Source organism: Carlito syrichta, unplaced genomic scaffold (genome assembly GCF_000164805.1).
Source record: "Carlito syrichta isolate Samal-C Ts95f unplaced genomic scaffold, Tarsius_syrichta-2.0.1 Scaffold305832, whole genome shotgun sequence".
NCBI lineage: Eukaryota > Metazoa > Chordata > Mammalia > Primates > Tarsiidae > Carlito > Carlito syrichta.
This window is the reverse complement of record NW_007249928.1, coordinates 152297-175528: the sequence shown is the minus strand read 5'-3', so window position 1 is coordinate 175528 and position 23232 is coordinate 152297. Positions and strand designations below refer to the sequence as shown.

General features: G+C 31.1%; 1 protein-coding gene across 1 annotated transcript in view; it reads left to right on the top strand.

The window, feature by feature from the left end:
• Positions 1–23232, top strand: part of TECRL (trans-2,3-enoyl-CoA reductase like) — a 128241-nt gene that overhangs the window by 88480 nt on the left and 16529 nt on the right. The window contains exons 5-8 of the mRNA XM_008062800.1: positions 5943–6058; positions 10201–10306; positions 11757–11829; positions 16443–16486. Of these exons, the coding sequence (XP_008060991.1) occupies positions 5943–6058; positions 10201–10306; positions 11757–11829; positions 16443–16486 (339 nt within the window). The remainder of the gene's footprint in view (positions 1–5942; positions 6059–10200; positions 10307–11756; positions 11830–16442; positions 16487–23232) is intronic.

Genomic DNA, 23232 nt, shown 5'->3' with positions numbered 1-23232 from the left:
ATTGTGAACAATGCTGCGATAAACATACGTGTGCAGGTATCTGTTTTATAGAGTGATTTGAGTTCTTCAGGTATATTCCCAGTAGGGGTATTGTGGGGTCATATGGGAGGTCAATATTTAGACTTTTTAGGAATCGCCATACTGTTTTCCACAGAGGTTGCACTAGTTTTCAGTGTTTTTAAAAATTACAAAAGAAGCTGCTATGAACATCTGTGTATGAGTATTTGTGTGAACATAATTTTTTACTTATTTGGAACACATTCTTGAATTTTGAGAATCCTTCATATATTCTCAACATAAGACCTTGTATATGGGGTTTGAAAATATTGTCTCTCTGTCGTTAACTTGTCGTTTCATCTTCTTAACAGAATTTTTTTACTATGCAAAACGTTTACAATTTTTTACTGCAACTAATATGCATACTTATTTATTTATTTAAGATTCAGGGGCTACAAGTGCACATTCTTACATGATATATTGTGAACTGGTGAGGCTGGGCTTCTGGTTCTACACTTTTGAAATAGTGAACATCATGGCCCATAAGTAGCTTCTGAACCCTCACACTTCTCCCCACAATCCCCCTTTTAGTATCCCCAGTGTCTGTTACTTCCATCTTTATGTATATTTACATAAGTGAGAACATATGGTGCATTGTCTTCCTGCTTCTCAGGTAGTTTACTTAGGATAATGTGCCAGCTATCCATGTTGCTGCAGAGGACATGATCTTGTTTCTTTTTTATGGTTATGGGGTATTTCATGGTGTATATATGCCCAATGTTAATCATTGATTAACATAGGTTGGTTCCATGATTTTGTTATTGTGAATAGTGCTTCAGTGGACATACAAGGGCAGGTATTATTTTTATATAGAAATTCTGTTTTCTTTGTGCAGATACCCAGTAGTGGGCTTAATGGGTCAAATGGTAGTTCTACTTTTAGTATTTGAGAAGTCTCTATACTGTTGTCCATAAAGGTTGAACTATTTATACGCCCACCAACAGTGTATAAATCTTCTTTTTTCTCTGAATTCATGTCAACACTGCTGTTCTTAGACTTTTTAATGCTAACCATTCTGACTGGTGTGAAATGATATCCTTTTGTAGCTTTAATTTGCAACTTCTGAAGATAAATGATCTTGAACTTTTTTTTTGTCTGTTGGTCACTTCATGTCTTTTTCTGAGAAGTGTCTATTTTCATATCCTTTGCCTATTTTTTGAATAGTTTTTTTTTTTTTTCATGTTGAGTCTTTTGTGTTTCTAAGCACTAATCTAGATATTAGTTCTTTGAGGCATAATTTACAAATATTCTTCCATTCCATAGGCTTTCTGTTCACTCTGTTGGTATTTTATTTTGTTGTTTAAAATTTTTTTAGTTTAACTAAGTCTCGTTTGTCTATGTTTTTTGTTTTGTCACATTTGTCTTGGGGTTTTTGTCATAAGTTATTTGCCTAAGCCAATGTCCTGATGAATTTTTCCTAGGTTTCTTCTCCAGCATTATCATAGTTTCAGGTCTTATGTTTAAGTATTTAATCCATCTTGAGTTAATTTTTGTATATGGTTTGTGGTAGGCATCTAGTTTCATTCTTCTGCATATAACTATCCAGTTTTCCCAACACCATTCATTGAAGAGAGTGTCCTTTCCCCATTGTTTATTTTGTCTGCTTTGTGGAAGATCAGTTGGTTGTAGGAATGTGTTTTATTTCTGAGTTCTCTCTTCTGTTCCATCAATCTATCTATCTCTTTTTGTACAAGTACTATGCTGTTTTAATTATTCTAGCCTTGTAGTGTAACTTGAAGTCAGACAGTGTGATGCCTTTGCTTTTTTTCTTTTTACTTAGGATTAGTTTCTCTATTCAGGCTTCTTTTTGGTTCTATGTAAACTTGTAAATTGTTTTTTCTAGTTGTTGGGTTTTTTCATGCAGATTGCATTGAATTTCTAGATGCAATTGGGCAATGTGGTCATTAATACTCTGATTAATGAGTATGAGATGTTCTTCCATTTGTTTATGTTGTCTACAATTTCTTTCATCAGCGTTTCATAGTTTTGCTTGTAGAGATCTTTCTTCTCCTTGATTAAATGCATTCCTAGGAATTTTAATTTTTTTGTGGCTATCACAAATGGGATTTAGCTCTTGATTTGGTTCTTGGCGTAAACATTATTGGTGCATAGAAATGCTATTTATTATTATACAGTGATTTTGTATCCTGAAACTTTGTTGAAGTGGTTTATCAGGTCTAAGAGTCTCTTGGAGGAGTCTTTGGGTTTTTCTAAGTATACAATCATATTATCAGCAAACAGAGATATTTTGACTTTCTCCTCTCTGGTTTCTCTGCCTGATTGCTCTGTATAGGACTTCCCATACTATGTTGAATAAAAGTGGCAGTATTTTCAATTTTAAAGCAGTCTAATCTTTTTAATTACTATTTTCACTTTCATGTCTAAGAATTGTTTTCCTGTTTTCTTGTAACAGTTTTATATTTTGTTTTGTTTTACAGTTTAATAATTAAATATTTGTTTTTAATTGTAAAAAGTCATACATGTTTAACCAAACTTAAGTTTTGTTTTTCAATTTGATTCATGATCCTTTTTTTCTATAATCTCATTTTCTTTTCTTATTTTCTTATTTGATGTTAATTCTTATAGTTTATTTTTATTATCTTTCTGTATTTTGGTAGCAATATCTTCTTTTTTCTCTAACTGTAGTAGTTGTTAAAGATAGTAAAATGTGCAACTTTGAAATATCAAACCTTAATATAATTTTTTTATTAATTTAAAAATATGTCATAAATTGTTGAATGACTTTATATTTGAGTTTCTCCTAACCTGTCTTATACTGTTGTAGCATATTTTCTTTGTCTATGTATTTTATAGCCAAAATGCACTACTATAATTTTGCAGGCTGATATTTATTTAGAATAATCCTTTCTGCTACAATTTATTTCTTCTAATGTTGACCATATACCTGGTATCTCTCTGCTCAAATACCATCTTTAGTGCTTTATTCTAGTTCTGCCATAAATGAATTATAACAATTCTTGTTTATCTTAAAATGTCTCTATGTAACTTTTATTTGTGAAGAAAATTTTTGCATAAAATAATTTTATGTTGGTAGTTATTTATTTATTTATTTTTTACCTCACAATATTTTATTACTTTAACTCCTGGATCTCATTGTTTTTGTTGAAAAGTCAGTTATACTTCTTTGAAAGCAGTGTCATTGGCTTATTACATTTTTTTGTTTGGTTATTATTAATTTGACTATGATATTCACATTTATAATTATATTTCTAATTATTCTGCTTTGGGTTTATAGTGTTAACTGAGTCTGTGGTTTGGTATATATATGTATACATCTGTATATATGCATTTAATTTGAAAATTTTGGTAACATCTCTTCAACTATTCCTTCTGCATTATTTCCTTTGTATTTTTCTTCTGAGAGTCATGTTACTCTTCCTTGTTTTCATTTTCAAGGTTTTTACATATCCAAAATTCTCCACATTGCCTTTATTATTTTGAACACATAAAATAAGTTTAATAGACTGTGCATGATAATTCTGTCATGTGATCTTCAATTTATTTTGAATTTCCCCTGTTTCTCTTTGTTTGGGTCAAAATAATGTTAGTCCTTGCATACCTTTATAATTTTGACTAAGTGCAAGAAATTTTATGTCAAAAATTCTAATCATAAATAAGACCTAATCCACTATCACAGATCCCACTAGAAGTATAAACTTCACCTAAACACAGCTTACATATGTACCAAATCCTCACCTGTACCCCTCACTCTAAAATAAACAAAATTTTTAAAAATCACATTTAAAAGAAAAAACACGGTTAACCATAAAAAATGTGAGATCTAAGATGATATTGGTTTCTGTCAAAGGTAAGTTATCATTCTCCAAATAAGTGAATCGATGAACATTACAAGGTTCAGATAATTTTCATCCAATTAGTAATACAAAAGATTTCATGCTGAGCTTCATTTGCTTCATAAACCTAATCTGTGAAGGAAGTTTTACAGTGATACTATTTTCCTTGGGAAATAATGAGCAACAATTTTTGTCTTTCCATTCCTAGGCCCATCAAAAAATTTGTTCTTCTTGTCAGGCTTGTATAAGGCTTCATATCTCAGGCTCAATCATTTCTCTAAAGACTTGTTTCAAAATTCTTGACTTTCTACTTCCATAATGACTGTAACTCTCTGAAGGCTGAAAAAAAATTAGTAAATATGCTGGTCAATTATTCTCATGAGGCTCATTAGTGTTCTATTTTAATTATTTAGAATATAAATCTCAATTATATGTCATTTGATAGTTCAGCTGCACAAAAAAAGAAAAACAATCTTTATCTAGTATAATTCTAACTTCAATAGTAATCATTAAGTGCAAAGATCTATTACTATATTACTATTAAAAGATACTTTAATAATTTTATGTAGTAGCTCTCTTATCTTTGGGAGATGGGATTAAAACTATTTTATTTTTATTGTTCAATTTCAACAACTCTGAAATAGGCTGTTTTATTAGCAATTGTCGATTGCAATTTTAGAAAACAAGAAAGGAAAACCAATAACATCCCAGTAATTATATAACATTTTTATAATAAATTAAATGTATTAAGCACAGTCTAAGCACATAGGTCTTAGCAAATTTGCACTTGCAGTCTCATGTTGCAATTTATAATTTTTAAACAGATTATTGCCTTCTTCTTTTTTTCAGTTTAGACATATGACAAGTTGATGATTCCATGGAAGTTCCAAAGAGCTTCCTTTTCTAATAGAAGTAGTGTAATGCATTTTGTATTTGAAGCAACAGATTAATTTGAAAGAGTTTACTTTTCAGAAAGAGGGGAAACCTAAATACAATACGACAATGGAAATAAATTGAAATTTAAATATTGGGCTTATCTTCAAAATAAGGTGTACAAAATAAAATAATGGAAAGTCACCACATTTAGAAAACCAGTCAGTCCATTAATTTTTCTGCAATCACACAGTCTTGCTTTCAATTATCTTCCCAAATTTTGTATAGTGTCTCTCTAAATATTTCCCTCCACATATATGTTTACCCCTAGCTGTAGCATTCAAAATCCAATCCATTTAGCTACACAACTAGACTCATTATAAAGTTTCCAATAGAGAAGACTAAATTGTTTCAACTTGAATTAGAGTCAGATCAATTGGATTCAAACTGACAGGTCCAAGGTAAATGAAACAAAAAAAAAGAAAAGAAAAATGACAGGTATTCTAGCCCATTGCATTTATTGTCAAGAATAGTTTCTACAGAAGATAGAATGCATATTGGACTGGAGAACACACACAAAATACAGTGATAATAATTTCTTTACACATAAAGTCTTCCTTGTGCTATTTTTAAGTAAATTAGCTTATTAGGTTCAGTATTTTTATTGTAAACTATTTATCCATATATTATACTTTTTACTTACATCAGAACAAGACTTCCAAGAGATTTCTTGTTTGTATTAGCACCCAAGTCTAATTCTTTTAAAATATAGATATACACCTGTCAATTTTAACAGTTTCTACAGTGAGTTAATGCTTATGGTCATAAGTAAACCTTTAAAAGTCAATACAGCTGTGCTCGGTGGCTCAGCCTGTAATCCCGCCCCTTTGGGAGGCTGAGGTGAGTGGATTGCCTGAGCCCGCAGGTTCGAGACCCGCCTGGGCAGCGAGACCTCATCTCTACAATAAAATCAAAAAATTAGCCGGGTGTAGTAGCGTGCACCTATAGTTCCGGCTACTCGGAAGGCTGAGGGCGGAAGGATCGCCGGAGCCCAGCAGATCGAGGCTGCGGTGGCCAGGAGCGGTCACTGCACTCCGGTCTGGGCGACAGAGTGAGACTCCAACTCAAAAAAAAAAAAAAAAAAAAAAAAGTCAATAAAAATTTATTGTGTAATCCACATAATCTTCTTACTTTCAGGTATTTTTGGCTGAATACACAGGACCTCTGCTAATATACCTCCTCTTTTATTTGAGAATTCCATGTATTTATGACGTGAGAGAGAGCTCTAGAAGATTACGCCACCCAGTTGTACAGTAAGTGAAATATATATTGCATACAGGTTGAGGAAATGAACTAGTAAGCAGATAATGTATTAATAAAGGTTGATTGTAAGTCCAATTAAAGAGGATTCAATTTTATAGAAATGTGTTTTAGAGAACTACTAAGAATATATACACACTAGTTTGCAAATTTGTAACCAATGACTTATTAGATATACCTTAAAGTAGTGGTAGAGATCATTTAAGTTAATAATGATCACAGCTAACAAGAGAAATTGTGTAATTCAGAAAGTTAATCAACAGAAGCTTACAGTTATAAAATTGAGAGACACTGTAGGACTCAAAATATAAATACTTTTCTAAAATGACTGGCAACATTGTAGGAAAGAAATAATAACTAATAAACAGAAAAAAAGTTTGCAAGTTACATTCTGCAAGTCAAAATACAAAATTAAATACCACTTTGAAATATGACAATAAAAAATGACAGTCTTCAAAATAGACTACATAACTGTGGTTGTTGGCATATTGTGAAAATAATCTCTCTGTCTCTAAGAAAGGCATACCAAATTAAATGGAAATATAATTAATATCTGTATACTACATTGGAATGTTGAGTGACCAATTTGTTTATTAAAAAGATCTCAATAAATTTCATGCTTTTAAAAAATTCTCCTAGTGAATTTTAAAGCAAATTATACATATTTAACTTATATAGACACTAAAAGAGAATGAATTTTAACCTAAATTTCTTGTTTCAAGTTAATGTTTGCCTACCTTTCATCACTGTACTCTAGCCTCACTGACTTCCTTGCTTTTCCTGCTTAGTTACTATGTTCTATCTATGTTCTATTTTATATCAGGACATTCACACATACTATTCCCCTTGCTTTATTCCCAATGCCTCTTATTTTATCATATTCATACTGCAAATAGAAGTTCAACATTTATGACTTGACATAGCCATTTCTATTCATTCCATAAAAAAGACCCCACTAAAATTATTTTATTTTAATTTATTGCTTTAAAATGATATATTTACATAATCTTCCTTACCTATTTTCTTCAATAGAACTTAAGTTTTACAATGAATGAACTTTGGTGTCCAGTCTATTAATATCTTAACACTTTAGCTGATCTACAAAAATTAAGTTACCTAATAAAAATATTTTGGATGAGTAGATTAACCAATTACATTCATTTATTTTACTTTGGATGCTTTGAAAAGATAAAGGAGAAGAATCAGGTCTGTATGACTTGTCTACAGAAATGACATTAGAACTTTTTTCTTTGCTTTCTGGAGGGGTGAGTGAAATTTAAACTAGTGATTCTTGAAGAATTTTTTAAGTGGAAATGTTCTGTGGTACAAAGCAGGTTGGTGGATGGCAGGACCTGAATGAAAGCTACTGTAGCAGAGGCATAGTGAGGCAAGTGGAGATGGACTTGCATAATGATGGTCAGGTCAGTAGAGGTCAAGTTGTCTATGACCTTTTTTTTTTTTTTTAAGATGAAACATGTAGCATACACTGGATATATAGCACAGTGTAAAAAAATAGCTTTTTTTTAGTGCCATTCTCAAAGTAATTGAGGGTTACTGTTAAACACAAACACATTATGTTTCATAACATCTCAGTGATAATGTGTTTGTGTCCAAAATAGTAAATATGTTAAGTTTAGTATTGTTCCAAAATAACAAATATGTTTAGTTTGTATGAAATACTTCCAGAACAGATACACACAAACTATTTTGGAAATGTAGGTGTTTAGCAAGGATGTATAAAACAATCAAAAGACATTTAAGGCATCTCAATTTCAGGATGATATCATTTCTCTAGATTAAGAAGATATATTTTTAAATGTCACACCCAATTGCCACATATTCAAATGTTAAGCCCCCAAAATTGCTTTGAATCGTATCACAGCGTCAAATGTATTCTTCTGCTAATCATGTAAAAGTTCATATGTCTATACATGACTAGTTAAACCTTCACAATGTTCTCCAGATCCCTTAGAAACCTGCGCAGGCAGGCACCATGGCTTCAAGCCTGTAATCCCAGAAACTTTGGGAGGCTTAGGCGAGAGGATTGCCTCAACTCAGGTGTTAGAGGCCAGCCTGGGCAGCTTGGTGAGATCTTGTCTCTACAATAAATCAAAAAAATTATGCAGGAGAGGTAGCGCACACCTGTAGTTCCAGCTACCTGGAAGGCTGAAGCAGAAGGACTGGTTGAGTCCATTAAGTAGAGGCTGCAGTGGCCATGAGCGTGCCACTGCACTCCATCCTGGGCAACAGAGTAAGACTCCGACTCAAAAAAGAAAAAGAAAGAAACCTCTACACACAGGAACTAAAATCATATCTCCTATAGGATCTCTATCAGCAAGTGTTTTGTGACCATACATTTATTATCTGAACATTTTCTCATCTTTAACAAAAATCTGGTGCAAAGTCTTTGTAAAATTGAAACTGTTCTTTTTCTTTACCGCTGTCATGTTTTGAACCTTACCGGATGAAACAAATAAGATATTATTAAATATTAGAGTTAGAAAAAAGAAATGGGTCCAAGTCTATTTATGGATTTACTGTTAGTTTAGCGATGAATAGGGAAAAAACAGTGTTCGACTAGCAGTCAAACATAATTAAATAGAATAATGATTTTATTTTTTTAATGAAATCAGGCCTGGTAAGTAAGTTACCAGTGATATGCAAAATGTCGTATATCCAAGCAGTAAGTCTCTCTCTGTGTCTGCTAAACTCTCATGGTATGACATAAAATAAATGTATGACCTTTAGAGGTATCATAGCTTGAACTAACATTTCTTACTTAGAGTTCTGGTACATTGCTGCTTTATTACAAAATAGAAAATTTTATTACTCAAGTGTTTCCATAACTACTTCTACAAAAAAATCAAGAAGTAAGGAGAAATGGCAATTCTCTCACCAACCTTTGAATTCACAGGCAACGTCCTACATCAGGACTTTGGCTTTTTTTTTTTATCTCACTGCCTAGAAAGCTCTTTCTACAGGTATCCATGCTTCTTGTTTTCTCATCATATTCAGAATTTGTCTGCTATTTATTGATGTACTCATCATGTAAAACATGTTGCTTCCATAATTGGTGTGCAATTGTGTTTTTATGAATTAATAAAAAATTATAAATTTAATGCTGACCTAACCAGGTTAGTTAGTGTTTCTTAAATTATATGTTTTCCGAAAGTCACTATTACTTATACCAAGAATCATCAATTCAGTTTTGTTCAAATAACTCCGGTCAGAGAAATATACTTAATGGCTGATTTTACACTGAATAAATGCTAAGATGATGGTCATGTACAATTTTTACTGGTTAAATTATCTCATCTTTGACCCATAGTAATTTTCCTAATAGAAACCAAAGTTTTGTGATTTTTTTACACTCTTATTTATAATAAAATATAACATATCTTAATAAAAATATTATTTTTAGAATTTACAGGAAAATATACCTTTGCAAATCACATTTTACACGAAATTTTAAAATAATAATTACATAAAAATGATAAGAGGCAGTAATTAGAGCAGGACAGGGCGAGGGGAGGGAAAAAATGAAACAACAACAAAAGCAAAACACAAAGAGACAAAACAACACAACATATAGGATTGGCAAAAAACAAATAAATAAACAAAAGCAAAACAAAACAAACAAAAACGGCACTATGACTTATAGAGAATGAAATTAAACTTTCCCAATAGTGGTACTTACTAAAAGACAACCAGATAATTAAAAAGTTATTTTGAATATTATGAAATGTCAAATACATTTTAAGTAGGTTTGGGGTATTTAAAAACTTGTTAATGTCTGCTTAAATTGAGGCATTTTGATATGAACACATTTGAAATTGTTTTATTTATGCCTACTCCTGTAGCAGATGTGAGCATAATAGTTGGTGTTATTGGTATTATAAAATATTTCAAGTGTCATCAGAGGTAAATGTACACAGACTAATGTTACAGTTATTTTTAACTAAATTTAGAAAATAAATAGAATAAAATTATTGAAGCAAATACTTGCATTTTAGTTACTAGAAATAATATTTCCTATTAAACAGAATATTACAGTTAACTTAAAAAAAAAAGCAATACACATAAAGAAAGCCAGTATCTTGGACGATAACTTAATGTTTATGTTTTTTCTTTCCAGCTTGGCTTGCTTCTGCCATTGTATACACTACATCCGATACCTTTTGGAAACCTTATTTGTTCATAAAGTTTCTGCAGGACAAACACCTTTGAAAAATTTAATAAAGGTGGGGATTACCATTGTTTTGTATTTTTAATTATTATTGAGACATTTTGTATGTTGGATCCTTTGCAAAATACTTAATCAATTTTTCCCCTGAAACCTTGATTTTCTTGTTTATGTCTTAAATATTCTGCTCTTAAAATGACATTTTTTTGAGTTGTTATTATTCCCCAAAGATCTTTAATTTGGGAAATATTTAGCATTAAATTTATTTCTTTTTGCCACAAACACAAATTTTACTTTTTACCAAAGAGAAAAGTTTACTAATTACAAAATGATTCATAACAGGAAAAGGACACTTAAACATGAGCTGGGATTATTTTGGATGGCAAAAGATGTAGTTTATGGGCATGGGGCACCACAGTAGCTATGGGCACGGTACCTAGGGAAGGGGGAGGAGGGGTAGAGAATTAAAGAGACAGGTGTGGTGGCTAGAAATACCAACAAACTTCTTGGCTGCATTTAAAAAAAAATTCCTTCTATGTCACTTGAGGAAGAATATGAGTACTCCTACAAATATGCATCTGTGTGTGGTTAAAAAAATTATGATACTATAATTCATATTTATGACAATTGTCAGTGTAATGTTAGTGTCTTTGCTCTTTCTAGAAATCATGAATACAGAAGGTATCAGTAATCAAATAATTACCAAAAATGGAAAAATTTGTAAATAATTGAAGTGGAAAAGTACATTAGACAACCTGTTATACTTAAATTTTTGATTCAAATTAATATGTAAGCTATTTTTTAATTTACAAGTTGATTTCAAAAGGAATTATATCCTTACAAAAAAAATTCTGGTTTTAGACAAATATCTGCTTTCTAAAAATTATAACAATGCAGCTATTTTACTGTTCTCATTGCAGTAAAACAGTCAACTATAGAACTCGGAGATCTTAGAAATCATTTAAATTTACTCCTCTTTTGACAAAAGATATTACAATTTATCATTGATAAATGTGAGTGCAAGATCAGCATTATTGTCTAATATCCCTAAATCCAGGCTATTTTCAATTCTAGTCAGTCAAGATATGTTACCACTAATGATTAAAGAATTAATTATTTTAATCCACTTACTGTGGATTAAATATTAAATGGTCTTTCATGCAATAGAGAATTTATTTGTTATTTTTAGTATTTCATTCATTTTATTACTTATAAATAAAAACTGTGTTTGACAAATATTTCTAAAATATATTGTTTATTCAACCTATATCACAAATATCCATTAATATTAATAAGAGTGAGGTGAAGGATGCTTTCCCTTAGTGATATCAAAAGATAATCTGGGAATGTTACTTTACTAGACAAGGAAATATATTATTTATTTAGGTTAGACAATGTATACTGTTTTCATATACATTCTGCAGTGTTTGATATAAATGTATAGATTGATTTCAATGATGTTATATATATTATATACTTTCCTGACTATTATTTTGTTTTATTTGTAGGGTTGTGCCTTTTACTGGGCATTCACTTCTTGGATTGCGTACTACATTAATCACCCCTGGTATACACCACCATGTACGTAGGATTTCTTCTTAGCTAACTTAATTCTAAACTATCAACATCAAAACGCTGCTCTAAACTACATAGAAATGATGAACAGCCCAGCTCGGTGGCTCAGCCTATAATCCCCTGCTTTGGGAGGCTGAGGTGAGTGGATTGCCTGAGCCCGAGGGTTCGAGAGCCGCCTGGGCAACTTGGCGAGACCTCATCTCTACAGTAAGTCAAAAATTAGCTGGGAGTCGTAGCGCGCGTGTAGTTCCAGCTACTTGGAAGGCTGAGGCGGAAGGATCGCCAGAGCCCAGCAGGTCGAGGCTGTGGCGGCCGGGAGCGGCCACTGCACTCCAGTCTGGGCGACAGAGTGAGACTCCAACTCAAAAAAAAAAAAAAAAAAAAAGAAGAAAGAAATGATGAACAACATAACATAATTAAGTGATAACTAAATAATCTTAAACAATTCAATTTTAAATTGCATCCATATCATATTCCATTAAATATTTATGTAAACTGAAAAGACCAATTTGACTCATATATTTTTACTTTTTTTTCTCTATAGGAACTCAGGCAAAAAATATTATTTGGTTGTAAACCTTTAAGGAAACAGAAAATAAAATGAAAAATAAACAAAGATTAAAAAAGAAAAATGCATATGATTACTTAATCGTATATTAACCGGCTATTAGATATTTTGTAAATAAATTAAAAAGCTAATTGTTCTTTAAAATCTGATTTAATAAGAAAAAGTAGAGGCAATGTTTTTTCTGTTCCATATTGATTTCTATTGAAAATTTATTTTATTTGTATCTTGGCTCTTCACTCAGATGAGTAATACGGTTGAAAGCAAATGAGACCAAATGCCAGTTCCAATACAACAGTTCAAGTTTTAATTATCGCAGTTTGTTAATTGCAATTGTATAAAGTACAAACTTTGCTGCTACCTCTTTAGTAGACATAACACTATATAATCAATAGACGCACATCATGATCAGTAACCAGTGACATCTGGCATTGATTGGTAACTGCACACTGTTACTCAGTTGACTAACAACCAATGAAGCATACATATTTGTTGCTTTCTTATCACTTAGTCATAATCCACATGACTTTTTAAATAGTTAATTGTAAGAAAAATAAGCCAACAAAGATGAAAGTGCAGCAAAAAAAGAAGTGATGATGTTGATAGTGAAATTAAAAAATGTTTATGATAAGACTACAAGATTATGACAGTGACACCAGCAAAATCTTTCAGTAAAGAAACTCTTGATGTTATGTTCTTCGCTGAAAATACAAAGAAAGAAATATAAAAACTGACCCCAAATTAGAAAAAAATCATGACCATTCTCCAAAGCATAGAAAAGATTCTCACTTTGGATCTTGGGTACAACAACATGAGAAAGGCATGCACTGTTTATACTATTATACTTATTTTTTCTGTAAAGATATAAAATGCTTTAATTCTTAACAAAATAATTTATAATACAATAAGCTAAATATATATATATTACTAGTTTTTCATTTTCTTACACATGTATAATCAACAGTAAAAACACTGTTGGTGTTTTAATAACAGTTTTGAAATTGGGATATGCATAATTGTCTTCATTGATTGCTAAGATCAGTTTGCATGGCCATATTTACAATATCATATAACTAGGCAAAAAGGACTGCTTGTATTTGGAAAATTTTTTTTTGGTAAAAAAAAAAAAATCAAGGTAATTATTTCATATGATCATCTAGTGTTCTGTTGCAAAAAGAATAGCATAAAGTAAACATTGATTTAAAATATGTTTATTGGGTGATGTTTATACACCGGTTAATATATGATTAAGTAATCATATGCATTTTTCTTTTTTAATCTTTGTTTATTTTTCATTTTATTTTCTGTTTCCTTAAAGGTTTACAACCAAATAATATTTTTTGCCTGAGTTCCTATAGAGAAAAAAAAGTAAAAATATATGAGTCAAATTGGTCTTTTCAATAAAATACATAAAATGTATTCACATGTAAGTAAACAGAATTTCATTTAAAAGTGCACTGTGGTTGATATCATTTCTTAGGGAAAAAACTCACAGATTTAAAAAAAATCTCCCAGGGATGTAACAAACTATTAAAAGGGAATACAAAATAGGTTGAATCAGGCTTTTATTCCTTTATTCAACAAATATTTGTAACGTGTTTATTATATTCCAGGATAAATGTGGGCATTTCAGAAGAAAAGGCAACTACAAACTTTTAATTCAGATCATGATTAGTACTTAATTTTTCAGAATAAAGTTTAAATTTTTATATTACTTAATATGATTCCTCATTCCACCAACAAATTTGCCACTTCCATTTCTCTTTCTATAGTCATAAAAGGGACATGACTTTCAATTCACAATGTGGCATGAGGAGTAATGAAGTAGCCTCAAATCCTCTTGGAGTTTATGTCATCTACGGGAAGAACAGTAAATAGAAAGAATGGATATTGTGACAGCTACATGATGGGAGAGGCTGCTCTTTCCTTTTTGTTATGTAATAAAATAGTTATCAATTATCCTTTATTAGGGCTTCCTACATTTCAGGTACTGTGCTAAGCAACTGACATATTTTATCTCATTTAATCTTTATGAAAATTATAACACTCGAAAACATAAGGAAGTTTACTCAGCAAATAACTGAAGCAAAATCTACAGTTTAACTACAGAGAACAAAAACCTGAGCCAAACACTAGCCAATCCATAGAAAGACACACAGATAAATCATGGAGGAAAAAAAAAAAGTATATCAACTTAAACTTGAGTTTGTTCCAAACAGTAGAGGCTCTTATTTCTTAAACTGTTACTGCTGTGGGCCTAGGATAAAAAGTCCACATTGCTGACAGGTAATAGGATCCAATAACTCTCTAATTTGTCATATGCTTATGCCATGTATTCGGTTTTGTTTTTTCTTCTAGAATTTTCCATTTTTTTGTAACTATGCTCTGAATATCTTCCCTTTCATTTATAGTTTTTGTAAGATATTTAGACAGTGCCTATTGTAGATAAAGATGTATAGCAGGCAATCATTATAATTTGACTCGAGAAGAATGTTTAATCATAAGGCAAAGGGGTATAACCTAATATTAAGAAAAAATACAAAGTTGTTCTATCAAATATTATGAAATGTACAACAAATATATCCAAGGTGATAAACAGACATTAGTTTTCCACAACTGATGCAATTTTACTGTTTTTATTTATTCTTTACACTTTTCTCTATCTCCCAAATTTTCTCCATTAATGTATTTTATTTTATTAGATATATAAATTTTATTTTAAAAGTTCTAATTCATATACATATGTTTTATATATTTATTCTATGCATATAGGTCCATGCAAAAATGCTTATATTGCCTTTCACTAAAATATGCTTTTAAATTTCTTACTGAAAAAAACAATTTAATTAAAGAGCAATTAATAAGGATCTTCAAAGCAATATTATTTACTACACATAAATTAAAGTCACTCTAATTCTGCAACAATCCAATATTATTTAATGTATTAACAGTGTCTAACATTAATCACTATGATGCAGTTTACATTAAAGTTATGACAATGAGCATTTAATAATATTTTAAAGTCTTTGAACATATTCTTAGGTTAAAAAAAGCAAGATTAAAAGTATGAAATTATATTAATTTTTATTTGTAAATGTATTTATATAAATAAGTTCAGTTTACATGTATACAAAGATAAAACAAAAAAGAAAGAAATGTAACTGTTAATACTCATTATAGACTTATCTATTAATTCTACTGTAGCATTTTTTATATTCTCATTGTTTTACTATGAGCAAGGTGCCTTTAGAACATTGTTTTTAATATGTTTGTATTTTACTATTTATATTATATTAGAAACTCACATAACATATATTTTTCTTTATTTTAAGGTAAAAAATATTTGGATTATATATATTATATGTATAACCCATATATATGTTATGATAATATAGAATATTTAAAATTGTGCCTGTGGCAGAACATAATTAATGAGAAATATAAATTACTGTTGTCATCATTTTTCTTTTCTTTGTTAAAAATTAAAAACAAGACATATTTGGGGCACTATTATATTCTAGACTATACAAAATGTGCTTTTAAAATAAGAAAGAGATTCAATCAGTCTTCAAAGAGTTTAATAATACATATTAACATTATAATTTGACTGGAGAAGAATGTTTAATCATAAGGCAAAGGGATATACCCTAATATTAAGAAAAAAATGCAAAGTTGTTCTATCAAATATTATAAAATGTACAACAAATATATCAAAAGTTATAGACATTAGTTTTCCACAGTTGATGCGATTTTACTGTGCTTTTATTTATTCTTTACACTTTTCTCTATCTCTCAAATATTTCCATTAATGTATTTTATTTTAATTACATTAACAATAGATTCCATTTGTATCTAAACAAATTAGATGACTAGAAGAAGGTACAAGTGAAAAAAATATTTTCAACACTTTACAAAAGTATTATCATGAAAGTGCCATGCAGTATTGTTGGTTATAGGATAGCCATATTCAGTAAACACTATCTGAATGATGTCTATATATTTCACAATCCAACATATGATTACTTGCATGATATCTTTTTTTCCTGCTCTCTAGCATTTGGAAACAGGCAAGTCACAGTGGCTGCTATCAATTTTCTGGTATGTATTATATATATTATTTATTTTGTGCTCTAATTTTGGTCCTGATAAGAACAAAGAACAGGCTGCATTTGAAAATTGCCATGACAAAAGTTTGATCTATTTTTATATAATATTCATAATAATATAAAATTAAGCAAATCAAATAACTCTTTATAATCAATCCTTAGCTCTCTAATTTTTTTAAATATAAGTTTTATAGTCATCTACAAAGAATAGTTAGAATTATTTGAAATATAGTAAATATTTGAAAATATGTGAATATTGAAAATATATTTGAAAATATTTGAAAATAGATAGTGATTCTTTATACTATCTATACTCTTATCAACTTACAAACCTCTAAGAGCAAAAAATGTTTATAAATTTAAAAGGTAAATATTTAAAAAAACACTTTGGCATAATTGTTAATTTAACAAATTCAGGATGAAGAAAAAGTTTACTTTTTAATGAAACATGGATTTTTTTCCAAATAGTTCTCATTTCAGCTCCTTATATCATTCCATGTAATCAAACAGGCTAATTGATTAAATTGTGCACAAATTAATCTTGTACAGCATTCTTGATTATTTCTGAAATGCATTAATTATTTCAGTAGACACATTTATTTCACTTTTTTTTTTTTTTTTCTGAGTTGGAGTCTCACTCTGTCACCCAGACTGGAGTGCAGTGGCCGCTCCCGGCCACCGCAGCCTCGACCCGCGGGCTCCGGCGATCCTTCCACCTCAGCCTTCCAAGTAACCAGAATTACAGGCGCACGCTACCACGCCTGGCTAATTTTTTGATTTATTGTAGAGATGAGGTCCCGCCGTGTTGCCCAGGCAGGTCTCGAACCCGCGGGCTCAGGCAATCCACTCACCTCAGCCTCCCAAAGGGGCGGGATTACAGGCTGAGCCACCGTATTTCACTTTTATATGCTGTATAACGTCATACCTTTTTTTAAAGAATAGAAAATATGTTTATTTAGAGAGTAAATTAAAGAGAGAGAAAGAGGAGATTCACCTCTCCAAGGTAGGGGAAGGGGCCAAGTCTTAAAACATGGTCAATTTCATGCTGTCATTATTTGTTATTATTTTTTCATCCCTGTTCTTAAACTCTCATTGCTCGTGTACAATCCCCTAAGTCTTGTGGAGTTTGTATTCAACTACATATTTCCAACCATTTCATACAAAGCATATGCCACCCACCATACTTATAAAGAGCTTCTATATGACCCTCTTTCTCTTTGTTTATATGTGTCTGTTTAGTTGTTAGTTTTAACTAATATCATCCTATATTGTGTTGGCTTTGAGAAGTTCTCTTTATCTTTTCAGCACCTAGTTTTGCGTAGCAAGAACTCATTATTTTTGCTTGAATGACTGACACAAATAATTTATTTGTTTAGAATTTATTCAGCAAACATCTTGTAAATATATCACAGTTTTAATTGTCCAATTTTGTCTATTGCTCATGAAAAGTAACTGCAGTTCATGTGTTGGAATTGCTTTATTACTAATACCTGTTATATCAAGTCTACTGTTCTCCTCATATTAATTACTCAGTAAATTTGAGCAAATGGAAGAATGAGTTCATGGATAAACAAAATAATAACCCCATATTTTGTTCTCATGCGTTTTTTAGATTATCTTATTACCTTTCAAATTTTTGTTCTCTTAATGATGTAATTCACTTCTTTTTTAAATGAAAATGTCATTGTAATATTTATTACAATTAAATGTCTGTGTTAATATTTATTCTGTGAAATCTTTTTTTCTATAATATTTTCATTTCTTCCCTTTTCTTAAATATGCATGGCATTAGAGTAAGAAAAATTTTAATAAAAGTCATAGATTTCCTTAAAAAGTGATGTCTTAATAGACGTTATGTTTTTTAAAGGTTAAAAGAGACATAATTAAAAATAAGAAGAGGCTGGGCTTTGGTGGCTCAGCCTGTAATCCCGTGCCTTTGGGAGGCTGAGGTGAGTGGATTGCCTGAGCCCGAGGGTTCAAGACCCGCCTGGGCAACTTGGCGAGACCTCATCTCTACAATAAATCAAAAAATCAACCGGGCGTGGTAGCGCATGCCTGTAATTCCAGCTACTCGGAAGGCTGAGGCGGAAGGATCGCCGGAGCCCAGCAGGTCGAGACTGCGGCGGCCGGGAGAGGCCACTGCACTCCAGTATGGGCTCAGAGTGAGACTCCAACTCAAAAAATAAATAAATAAATAAATAATTAAAAAAAAAAAAAAGCAGAAGTCTAATTGCTTGCAATCATACTTTTTTCCAGAGATCTTTAAACACTATGACTCTTAATTAAGCTACTGGGACTTCCTGTTTACAAAAGTATTTATTAATCAATGTTATTTTATATATCCTCTAGGCAAAAATTATTAAGGTTCAAGATACTAAACTACACAAATACTAAAGAATAGTAGAATAAACTGCATTCAATACAGACATAGTAGATAAATGTGGTAATTTTAATTCCGTATAGCTAAACACATAACAAGCACTGTATACATTGTGTATTTCGATGTAGATTTAATAATGAAATGAATTTCAGATTTCTATAATTTTAGATATAAAGATTGAAAATGATATAATTAAATACTATGTTTTTAATTATAGATATACTGATTGTATGCGAAAAACTTATTTAAAAGTGAAAGAAAATATTGAAGATACTTCTTTGATAAAAAATCAAAATTTACATATGAGACAGAAAGGTCTCTGTGACTCTCTTACTGATATAAACTGTGGTGAGCAATTAAGACCTAAAAGCCCTGGAGTTTTTAAAAAATAGTTACTGTAATCAAGACATATATAATTTTCACAAATAATATGACATTAAGATATATGTTTTATGAAATTGATTGTATACAGGAAAAAATAAATAATACGTTGATCAATTTTGAAGCCTACCATTCACTATATGCATAACACTGTAATTTGATTCATTTATAATTCATAATAACTAAACATATATGTATGTATGTTTGAAGTTTATTACAAATATCGTATTTATAAATAACTTGGAAATAAGTAACCTATTTCAAGTACAATACATTTTAAATAATTTTATATTAAGGCTAATAATATATAGTAGAATCAATTATTGCAAATAGTGCCCAAAGGAAAAATTAATAGATCAATCTTATATAATATACAAGTCAACCAAAAGAACACATATCTTAATTGTAAGTGCTATTTTTTTTAACCACAATGTCCTATTCAGATTATTTTGGGTCAGTGCATTATTTTGACATAAAAATAAAAAGTATTACTCTTTTACAGTTAACTTTGCTTCTGTTGTTATGTAGAACCAAGTTATTACCTGGTAAGTAGGTAATATATTATGTTCCAATATATTAGAACCATGTTGAGCAAAATTGTAGTTAATTCTCAATTATGTGTGATTCATTCATTTTGTGGATTAACTATTAATAATTATAATTTCATTTGCAGCTTACTCTGATTTTTTCTACTGCATTTCTGAGATTTTTTTAACTTATTAAGCAAATTATATTGTAAGCAAGACAAAATAATTTACAATATTTTGTAATTATCATATTATGCATGGACCAATTTTTTTGTGGATAATTCATTTATTTTAGTGAGTTTTGCTGTATCTACATTCTGAGAAATATTGTATTTCCTCTCCATTTGTTTAAATTTTTTCTGACTTTCAAAACAAGTTTAATTTCTCAAATATGTTCAAGTGTCAAGATCCACAGGAAAACCCAAGCATAATCCAATATAGGCACATTTACAAAGACATTAAAACAACTTTCCACACAAATTTTAGGTGTAACATTTTGCAGTAAATATTGCAATGTTTATAATTTCCATAAATTATACTTACAGTTTATGATATTTAAATTTATAAAATTTAAATGTATAATTTATGAATTCAAAAATGTATCATTTTTATAATCCTCATAATTTGGTCTCGAAATATTTCTTTCTTCACATGTTTATTTTATTATAAGGATATGGGATCAAAGTGAGAATTAACAACATAAGTAGGCTGCATGCAAGTGAAGTTTGGGCTTCTAACAGACTCTTCCTCCCCTGATAATGAACCAAGTACCATTTGTGTTGTCATGTGCCCCCCACCCTCCAATTCCCTCCCTCACTTCCCTGTCATTGCCCAGTGACTACCAATTTCACCCTTGTGCTAATGTGAGTAATGTTCAAGGCCCACTCATGGGTGAGAACATGTGGTATGTAGAGCTTTGTTTCTGTGATAGTTTACTTAGTATGATGATCTCCAATTCCATCCAATAAGATGCAAAGTCCATGATTCTGCCTAATACTCCACCATGTATATGTAGCACATTGTCTTCATCCAGCATCACTTTTCTTAGTCACTTTTCTTAGTCAGTAGGGTTGATTCCATGATTTTTCTATTGTGAATAGTGTGAAAATAAATATGAGTTTGCTGGGGGGTTTTTGTTTTTGTTGTTGTTTGTAGAACAATGTATGTTCCTTCAATTATATTCCCAGGAGAAAAATTGCTGGGTCATATGGAAGGTCAATTTTACCTTTTTTTGGAATTGCCACACAGTTTTCCACAGAGGTTGAACTAGTCTGCACTCCAGCCTACACTGTAAAAGCATTTCCTTGTCTCTACACTTGCACCAGCATCTTGTTCTGTGACTTATTAATGATAGCCATCCTTACTAGAGTGAGGTGGTATGTCATTGTAGTTTTGTTTCACATTTCTCTAATGATTAGTGAGGTTGAGCATTTTTTTCATGTGTCGGTTGACTGTATGCCATCTTTTGAGAAGTGTTCGTTCATGTCCTTTGACCCCTTTTTAATGATTTTTTTTTAATTTCCTTTCACTTTATTTCAGTTACTCGTAGATCCTGGATGTTAGGGTTTTGTCAAATGCATGACTGCAATTCTCCCCTCCCCATCCTGTGGATTGTCTCTTTACTCTCTTGTTTTTTGTTTGTTTGCTGTGCAACAGCTTTTCAGTTTAGTGAGGTTCCACTTATCTATCTTAGTTTTTATGGGATTCACTTTTGGGAATTTGGTAAAAAATATGTTGCCTATGCTGATATGCATAAGGGTGTTTCCTACATTTTCTTCTAGGATTCTTATAGTTTGAGATTTTACATTGAGGTTTTTCGTTCATTTTGAGTTGATTTTTGTATATAGTGATAGGTAGGGGTCCAATTTCATTCTTCTTAATGTGGTCAGCCAGTTTATCCAGCACCATTTGCTAAATATGGACTGCTGTCCCCAGTGATTGTTATTGGTGGCTTTGTTGAAGATGAGTTGGTTGAGAGTCTGTGTTTTTGCTTCCAGATCTCTGTTCTGTTCCATTGGTCTATGTTCTTATTCTTATACCAATACCAGACTGTTTTGCTTACTGTACCCTTGTAATAAAACTTAAAGTATAGAAGTGTGAAACCTCCTCTTTTGTTCCTTTTGTTGAGGATTGTTTTGGTTATTCTTGCTCTTTTCTGCTTTCATATGAATTTCTGTATTGTTGTTTCCAGGTCTGAAAAAATTGATGTTGGTAATTTGATGGATATAGCATTTCATCTGTAGAATATCTTGAGCAGGATGGGCATTTTGACAATATTGATTCTTCCAGTTCATGAGCATGGAACATTTTTCCATTTGTTTGTGTCATTCTTGATTTCTTTGAGCAGTGTATTTTTAGTTCTAGTTCTAACGTTCTTTCACTTCTCTGGTTAGGTGGATTTCAAGGTATATATATTTTTTCTTTTTTTGTGTGTATGGCTATGGTGAATGGGTTGTGTTTTTATTTGGTTCTCCATCTGCTTGTGGCTCGTGTACAGAAATGCTCTTTTCTTTTGTACATTTGTGTGGTAACCCAAGACTTTATCAAAGTCATTTATCAGTGTGAGGTGGCTTTTGACAGACTCCTTAGGGTTTTCACGTTATAAAATCATACTGTCCACAAAGAGGAATAGCTTGACTTTCTCTTTGCATATATGGATAATCCTGATTTTCTTCTCTTGCCTGATGGCTCTGGCTAGAGCTTCCTATACTATGTTGAACAGGAGGGGTGAGAGTGAGCATCCTTGTCTTGTTTCCATTCTTAGACAGAATGAAATGTTGACTTTGGGTTTATCTTAAATGGCTCTTACCTTCTATGCCAAGGTGCTCAAGGGTTTTTAATCAAGAAGGGATGCTGGATTTTTTCAAATCCTTTTGCTGTGTCTAATGATATAACCATGTGGCTCTTGGTTTTACAACTGTGAATGTGTTGACCTATGTTTATGATCTTGCAATCATTGAACCAGTCCTGCATTACAGGAATAAAGCTCACCTGGCTATGGTGGATGATCCTTGAGATGTGTTATTGGATCCTACTTGATAGAATCTTGTTGAGAATTTTTGCATCTATGTTCATCAAGTAGATTGGCCTGCAATTCTCTTTCCTTATTGGAGCTTTGCCAAGTTTGGATATAAGTATTATGTTATCTTCATAAAATGTATGATGAAGGAGTCCATTATTCTTGATTTCTGGAATAATTTCAATAAGATTGGGTCAATTTCTACTTGTATGTCTTGTAGAATTCAGCTGGGAAGCCATCTGGTCTGGGCTTATTTTGGAGGGAAGATTTCTTATGATTGAATGCATTTCTTGGATTGTTATTGGTCAGTTTAGAGTTTCAATTTTTTCTAGTTTCAACCTTGGGAAGTTGAAGTCAGTGTTGGCCTGGAAGTCATTCAGCAGCATGTTGTTTAATATCCTTGTATTCATGTGTTTTGGGGGCATCTTGTT